The sequence below is a fragment of the Rhinopithecus bieti genome, unplaced genomic scaffold (assembly GCF_001698545.2).
Source record: "Rhinopithecus bieti isolate Rb0 unplaced genomic scaffold, ASM169854v2 scaffold_33121, whole genome shotgun sequence".
Lineage (NCBI taxonomy): Eukaryota > Metazoa > Chordata > Mammalia > Primates > Cercopithecidae > Rhinopithecus > Rhinopithecus bieti.
Genome location: NW_016814090.1, coordinates 524,380 through 533,146, shown reverse-complemented (window position 1 = coordinate 533,146; position 8,767 = coordinate 524,380). Strand labels below are relative to the sequence as shown.

The window sequence follows — 8,767 nt, the reverse complement described above, 5'->3', positions numbered from 1 at the left end:
TTTTTTTTTTTTTTGAGACGGAATTTCACTCTATCACCCAGGCTGGAGTACAGTAGTATGATCTCAGCTCACTGCAACCTCCACCTCCTAGATTCGAGTGATTCTCCTGCCTCAGCTTTCTGAATAGTGGGGATTACAGGCACTTGCCACCACGCCATGCTAAGTTTTGCATTTTTAGTAGAGATGGGTTTTCACCATATTGGCCAGGCTGGTCTTGAACTCCTGACCTCAAGCCTCAACTTCCCAAAGTGCTGGGATTACAGGCGTTGAGTCAGCGTGCCTGGCCAATTTTCTTGAAGTTTCTAACAGAATTAGTAAGGCAGAATTTAACAGTACGACTGTTAAATATGAGACAGATGATAAAAGTGGGGGATGAATGGTAGTTATAAATAAATGGTAGACAAATAGATAAGTGATAGAGGGGGAAGGAAAAGGATGGAGGGAGAGAGGAAAAAGAGAGACTATAAATAGATAACCTGTTGATAAAGCTTCTCCCAGGAATCTTGGGTCATAAGCCGGAACATGGCAAGAAAAGACCAGCCAAAGTTGTCAAAATTCGTATAATTATAGTCAGGATTAATTTTGGTGTGGTTACATTCATATTGTGTGGAACAGGTACTAGATATTGGAAAGAAACAGAGAAATAATTATATATGCCACAGCCAAGCTTCCCTTTCCTTCCAACAACACTGGTTTTTCTGATGGGCTCACACCAGGAGCCCTAGAGGGAGTATTTGTAAAGTGGCCATTGCCCTGTCTGACAAGACTCTTTTGCTAATGAACTGATTAATAAATTCATATAAGATAGTTTTTCACTGAAAAATTGAATACAGTGACATGTGAACAATGAACAGTAAAAAAGCACATACAGTGAATATTAAGTCTTCCTCTCTTCCCTGTCTCCTGATCCCACTTCCTAGAGGCAATAGTTAACAGGTACTTTTGTAAATTTCCGGAAGTTTGCTATGACTGTACAGCACATTTATATCTATACACAACTTTTATAATACACAAAAATGGAAACATGCTTTGCACACTCTCCTGCACCTTGCTTTTTTTAGTGGAACAATATAGTTTACAGCTGTTTTCATATCACTATACAGGGAGATATATTATTTCTTTTCATGTCTATAGTTCTATGATTTAACTGCTCTGCTAATGATGAATATTTAGGTTTCAGTAATTGACAGTCCTTCACTCTTACAAACATTTGGGCAATGAATATCTTTGAACATAGGTCTTTTCCCATATTACCAAAACACACATTATTGAGTGTATCCAAAAGATGTACTAAGGGTATGTATTTCTTAGTTTTTTTATAAATAGTATTTTAATCAAAGTAATACATGCCCATGGCTTAAAAATTACATGCACCAAAAAGCTTATAATGAAATCAATTGTATCATTCTCTAACTGTCATTTATATACCCCAAATTCAACCACTGTTAACTCTTCTACCTCTGTATGTCTAAATAGTGCTTACACTGATATTTGATTTATCAATTGTAGTTCGTGTTGATTAACTTCTTGCTATGGTAGACATTTTTTCTTGGCTTTTTCATGTTGCTTTTCCATGTTTTACTCCCTCATTCTTCTGGAGCACCTCTCAATTAGCTTCTTAAGACGATTGTGTGATCTTTGCATATATGAATATATATTTATTCCATTTTCATAATCAATTGGTAGTTTGGCCAGAAATAGAATTCTGAGTTGCAAATTTTTCCTTAGCAATATGAAAGCACTGCTCAGCTATTATCCTGTGTTGCTATTAAGAATTCTTACGCCAGTTTGATTTTTGTTCCATTGTGGGTGACCTTCTTTTGCCCTTTAGTTTTAAAATCTTTTTCCAGAAAGTTCTGAAATGCCATGATAATGTCCTCGGCATGATTCTTTCTCATTCACTGTGTTGGGTACTTTCTGGAGCACTGAGGGACTTGCATCTTTAGTCCCAGGTAAATTCTCTGCATCATTTCTTCACTAATTTCCTCCCTTTCGTTTAGTCAGTGCTCTAGTTCTAGAATTCGTACTTAGTCAAAAATTGGAACTTTTGGATTGACATTTACTCTCATGATTTTCTGTTCTCTGTCTTTTTCCTACTTTGGAGGCTATTTTGTCAACTTCATCTTTTAGTTCTAATGTTGATTTTTGTGTAATAATGTTTAATTTCTAATAAGTTTCTTGTTTTTTTGTTTTTGTTTTTGTTTTTTCACAACAAGCTGCTTTTTGCTTTATGTAAGTATTATCTCTTTTAATTTCACCAAGGACACTATTCAAAGTTTTCGGAGCCCTTTCTGGTTCCCTTGTTTTGTTCATGGCCACATTTTCTATGGCTTTATCTTGGCCTCCTTTTTACCCAAGATTTTCTTCAGATGCCTGGTGAGCCTGAGCTGTTCATGTGTTTTAATCAGAGGACCTGACAAGCTGATTGGAATTTGCCTGGTGGGCAGAGTGGGACTTTGTGAGTGGTAAGTTTTGCTTTAGGGTGACTGAGGAGGAGGGCATCCATTGTGCCCTCTTTCTCACCAGATCTGGAGGAAATTCTGTGAAGTCCCAGTGCCCTCTAACTTCTAGGAGTCTGTTGAGGATGGACCTACCATATTTAATCTCCCTCATTTCTTGGCCACCATTCAAAATATAAGCCTATTTTGTTCAATCTCCTCCTCTCTGGGGGCACCTTCTCATCAACTTATACAGGTGATTCAGCCTCTCTGCCAGCATCCCTATCTCAGCTAATGACATTATCACTCACTCACACCGATATGAGAAACATTTGTAACAGTTTTCTCTCCTTTGTGCTTCCCGCCACTCTCTTACACATGGCTTTGTACACACAAATACACACCAACACCCCCTCTTCAATCTCCACAATTTTTTCTATTTATTTATTTTTACCTACTATTTTAGGTTCTGGGGTACATGTGCAGGTTGGTTATATAGGTAAACTCATGTCACAGGGGTTTGTTGTACAGATTATTTCATCACCCGGGTACTAAGCCTAATATCCAATAGTTATTTTTTCCGCTCTTCTTGCTGCTCCTACCCTTCATCCTCAAGTAGGCTGCAGTAGCTGTTGTTCTTCTCTATGTCCATGAGTTCTCATCATTTAACTCCCACTTACAAGTGAGAACATGCAGTATTTGGTTTTCTGTTTCCTGCTTTAGTTTGCTAAGGCTAGTGGCCTCTAACTCCATCCATGTTCCAGCAAAAGACATAATCTCACACTTTTTTATGGCTGCATAGTATTCCATAGTGTATGTGTACCACATTTTCTTTATCCAGTTTGTCACTGATGAGCATTCAGATTGCTTCCATGTCTTTGCTATTGTGAATAGTGCTGCAATGAACATGCATGTGTGTGTGTCTTTACAGTAGAATGATTTATATTCCTCTGGGTACTTACCCAGTAATGCGATTGCTGGGATGAATCCAGCAACAGTAGTTCTGTTTTAGATCTTTGAGGAATTGCCACACTGCTTTCCACAATGTTTGAACTAATTTATACTTCTACTAACAGTGTATGTGTTACCTTTTCTCCACAACATTGCCAGCATCTGCTATTTTTTGACTTTCTAATGATAGCCATTCTGACTGGTGTGAAATAGTATCTTATTGTGGTTTTGATTTGCATTTGTCTAATGGTGAGTGATGTTGAGCTTTTTTTCATATGCTTATTGGCTGCATGTAAGTCTTCTTAAAAAAAAAAAAAAAGGTCTATTCATGTCCTTTGCCCACTTTTCAGCAGAGTTGTTTTCTTATTGTAAATTTGTTTAAGTTCCTTATAGATGCTGAATATCAGACCTTTAACAGATGCATAGTTTGTAAATACTTTCTCCCATTCTGTAGGTTGTCTGTTTACTCTGTTAATAGTTCTTTGTTTTTGTTTTTCTGTGCAGAAGCTCTTAAGTTTAGTTAGATCCCATTTGTCAAATTTTGGTTTCATTCTGATTGCTTTTGGCATCTTCATCATGAAATCTTTGCCCATTTCTATATCCAGAATGGTATTGCCTAGGTTGTCTTCCAGAGTTTTTATAGTTTGGGGATTTACATTTATGTCTTTAATCCATCTTGAGTTGATTTTTGTATATGGTGTAAGAAAGGAGTTGGTTTCAATCTTCTGCATATAGGTAGCCAGTTATTCCAGCACCATTTATTGAATAGGGTGTTTTCCCCATTGCTTGTTTTGTCAGCTTTGTTCAAGATCAGGTGGTTGTAGGTGTGCAGCCTTATTTCTGGGCTCTCTATTCTGTACATTGATGTATATGATTGTTTTTGTATCAGTGCCATGCTGTTTTGGTTACTGTAGCCCTGTTGTATATTTTGAAATTGGGAAATGTGATGCCTCCAGCTTTGTACTTTTTACGTAGGATTGCCTTGGGTATTTGGGCTCTTTCTTGATTCCATATGAATTTTAAAATAGCATTTTTAAAATTCTGTCAAGAATGTCATTGGTAATTTGATAGGAATAGCATTGAATCTATAAATTGCTTTAGGCAGTATGCCCATTTTAATGATATTGATTCTTCCTATCCATGAGCATGAGATGTTTTTCCATTTGTGTCATTTTTAATTTCTTTGAGCAGCGTTTAGCAATTCTCATTGTAGAGATCTTTCACCTCCCTGTTGGCTGTATTCCTATGTATTTTATTCTTTTGTCACAATCATGAATAGGATTGCATTCCTGATTTGGCTCTGGGCTTGGCTGTTGGTATACAGGAATGTTAGTGGTTTTTGTACATTGATTTTGTATATTGAAACTTTGCTGGAGTTGTTTATCAGCTAAAGGAGCTTTTGAGCTGAGACTATGGGGTTTTCTGGATATAGAGTCATGTTACCTGCAAATAGGGATAGTTTGACTTCTTCTTTTCCTATTTGGAGGTCCTTTATTTTCCTTTTCTTCCTGATTGCTCTGTCCAGGACTCCCAATACTATGTTGAGTAGGAGTGGTGAGAGAGGGTATCCTGTCTTGTACTACTTTTCAAGGAGAATGCTTCCAGCTTTTCCCCATTCAGTATGATGTTGGTTGTGGGTTTGTCATAGATGGCTCTTATTATTTTGAGGTACGTTCCTTCAATATCTAGTGTTTTGAGAGTTTTGAACATGAAGGGATGTTGAATTTATCAAAAGCCTTTTCTGCAACTATTGAAATAATCATGTGTTTTTTGACTTTAGTTCTGATGAATCACATTTATTGATTTGCATATGTTGAAATAACCATGCATCCCAAGGATGAAGCCTTCTTGATTGTGGTGGATTAGCTTTTTAATGTGCTGCTGGATTAGGTTTGCAAGTATTTTGTCGAGGATTTTTGCATCAATGTTCATCAAGGATATTGACCTAAAGTTTTCTTTTTTTGTTGTGCCTCTGCCAAGTTTTGGTATCAGGACGATGCTGGTCTCATTGAATCATTTGGGGAGGAGTCCCTGCTCCTCAATTTTTGGAATAGTTTCTGTAGGAATGGTACCTGCTCTTCTTTCTACATCTAGTAGAATTCAGCTATGGATCCATCTGGTCTTGGGAGTTTTTTGGTTGGTAGGCTATTTACTATAGATTCAATTTTGGAGCTTGTTATTGGTCTATTCAGGGAACAGGAAAAATAGTTTTTTCCGGTTCATTCTTGGCAGGGTGTTTGTGTCCAGGTATTCTTAGTTTGTGTGCTTAGAGGTGTTTGTAGTAGTTTTTGATGGTTATTTTTATTTATGTGGGGTCAGTGGTAACATCCCCTTTGTCATTTCTAATTGTGTTTATTTGGATTTCCTTATTTTTTGTCTTCTGCTAGCTTTGCTCTTGCTTATAACTCTTTCCATTGTGACGTGACATTGTTAAGTTATTTTTAAGTTTTTGATGTGGGCATTTAGTGCTATGAATTTTCTCTTAACACTGCCTCAGCTGTGTCCCAGAGATTCTGGCATGTTGTATCTTTGTTCTCATTAGTTCCAAAAAACTTCTTGATTTCTGCTTTAATTTCATTATTTACTCAAAAGTCATTCAGAGGCATGTTGTTTAATTTTCATGTCATTGCATGGCTTTGAGTGTTTTTTTTTTAGTCTTTTCTTCTATTTTTATTGTGCTGTGGTCTGAAAGTGTGTTTGGTATGATTTTGGTTCTTTTGCATTTGCTGAGGCTTGTTCTATGTTCCATTATGTGGTCAATTTTAGAGTATGTGCCATGTGGTGATGAGAAGAATGTATATTCTGTTGTTTTGGGGTGGAGAGTTCTGTAGAGGTCCAACAGGTTCATTTGGTCCAATGTCGAATTCAGGTCCTGAATATCTTTGTTAATTTTCTGCCCCAATGATCTGTTTAATACTGTCAGTGCTGTGTTGAAGTCTCCCACTATTCTCGTGTGGGAGTCTAAGTCTCTTTGTAGGTCTCTAATAACTTGCCTTATGAATCTAGGTGCTCCTGTCTTGGGTGCATATACCTTTTGATTAGTTAGGTCTTCTTGTTGAATTGAACCTTTTACCATTTTGTAATGCCCTTCTTTATCTATTTTTTTATCTTTGTTGGTTTAAAGTCTGTTTTGTCTGAAATTAAGATTGCAACTCCTGCTTTTTATCTGATTTCCATTTGCTTGGTACATTTTCCTCTGTTTCTTTTATTTTGAGCCCATGGGTATCATTACATGTAAGATGAGTCTTTTGAAGACAGCATACCATTGGGTCTTGCTTTTTTATCCAGCTTTCCACTGTGTGCATTTCAAGTGGGGCATTTAGCCCATTTCCTTATTCTTTCTACCACAGTCTTGTAATTGGCTTCCTCATCTATTCTATGCATCCATTCTCTACACAGAAGCCATGGTGGCATTTAAAATACGTCTAATCTGCCCAGGTCATCTGCCTGCCCTAAAACCTTTCCATGTCTCCTGCTTCCTTTGTGATCAAGACCAAAATCGTTGGCACTGATGAGCTATCAGGTCCTTCATGGTTGGCTCTTGTCTCTGTTCCTGCCTGCTCTCTTGCCTGTCTGCCCAAAAAGCTGCTGGGCTTCTTATCATTCCCTACATGCTCTTGTGCTCCAAGACCTTATGTTCACCTTTGCTGTGCCTACTGTCTGGAATTGTTCACTCTTTCTCTTTATCTACTGGAACCTCCTACTTAGACTTCAGATCTGAGTTGTAGTCACTATGAATTAGTCAGCAGGGGAGGAAGTGGTGACCGGAGGGTGAAGACTAGTCTGGGCCCTGAACAGACCAAAGCCTGCCTGGGAAGATAATCACAGACCTGCCTTCTCAGAGTGCCATCTCCTCAGAAGTGAGCATGTTGTGATCAGTGTGGAATGCTGTGTACTAGGAGTTGGTTTACCATAAAACTCTGGAGCATTTATATTGTACCTAGACTGAGAGAGATGTGCCTGGCACATAAACTTAGAGACAAGAGCCCTATAAAGACCAGTTGTACATCGTTGATCATTAGAGAAATACAAATCAAAACCACAATGAGATACCATCTCACACCAGTCAGAATGTCTACATTAAAAAGTCAAAAAATAACAGATGCTGGCATGGATGTGGAGAAAAAGGAACATTTATCCACTGTTGTTGGGAGTGCAAATTAGCTCAACCATTGTGGAAAACTGTGGCAATTCCTCAAAGACCTAAAAACAGAACTGCCATTTGACCCGGCAAGCCCATTACTGGGTATATACCCAAAGGAATATAAATCATTATATTGTAAAGACACATGCACGTGAGTGTTCATTGCCGCACTATTCACAATAGCAAAGACATGGAGGCAACCTGAATGCTCATCAGTGACAGACTGGATAAAGATAATGTGGTGCATGTATGCCGTGTAATACTATGCAGCCATAAAAAGAATGAGTTCTATTACTTTGCGAGAACATGGATGTAGCTAGAGGCCATTAACCTTAACAAACTAATGCAGGAACAGAAAAACCCAATACTACATGTTCTTACTTGTAAATGGGAGACAAATGGTGAGAACACATGGACACACAGTGGGGAACGATAGATACTGGGACCTATTGGATGGTGGAGGTTGAAAGAAGGAAGAGAATCAGGAAAAATAACTAATGGGTACTAGATTTAATACCTGAGTGATGAAATAATCTGTACACAAATTTACCTATATAACAAACCTGCACATGTAGCCCTGAACTTAAAATAAAAGCTAAAAAGAAGACCAGTTCATGCACCAAAATCTCAGAAATCACCACTAAAGAACTTATTCATGTAACCAAGTACCACCTGTTCCCCCAAAACCTATTGAAATAAAAAAACCTCAAGTTTGACTGCTGTTAAGCATGGCATGTGTCCTCTGCCTCTCTACTTTCCCCACCACTCTCTATTGTCACATACATATCACACTTGATTCATTTTGTGCATGATATTATTTGAGTTTTCAACAGCTAAAACAGTTTTTTAGACTTTTTATAGCAGTATAGTATTGTAAGAAGAGACTTTGGAGGCAAAAGACTTGGGGAAAAAAAAAGGACTAGTTGGAAACAAGGCTGCTGCTTCTGCATGTCTAGGTTATACACCCCACCTTGGATTTTGCCTGTGGTAACCACACCTATCTGCCTGTGTGAGGGGTAAAAGAAGTGCTATACGCAGCAGCTGTTGGGCTCCCTTTAAGACAGGGGTCCCCAACCCCAGGCCCCAGACCAGTACTGGTTCATGGCCTGTTAGGAACTGGGCTTTACAGCAAGTGAGCAGCGGGCGAGTGAGCATTACTGCCTGAGCTCCACCTCCTGTCACATCAGTGGTGAGCATTAGATTTTCATAAGAGTGTGAACCCTGTTGTGAACTG

The 8,767-nt window shown here is 38.3% G+C and overlaps 1 protein-coding gene across 2 annotated transcripts in view; it reads right to left on the bottom strand.

Annotated features, from left to right (window-relative positions):
- The window catches only part of SCN11A (sodium voltage-gated channel alpha subunit 11), a 113,326-nt gene that overhangs the window by 78,836 nt on the left and 25,723 nt on the right, over nucleotides 1–8,767 (bottom strand). For both annotated transcript variants that reach the window (XM_017849619.1, XM_017849620.1), the window contains exon 8: nucleotides 477–618. In XM_017849619.1, coding sequence (XP_017705108.1) covers nucleotides 477–618 — 142 coding nt within the window. The remainder of the gene's footprint in view (nucleotides 1–476; nucleotides 619–8,767) is intronic.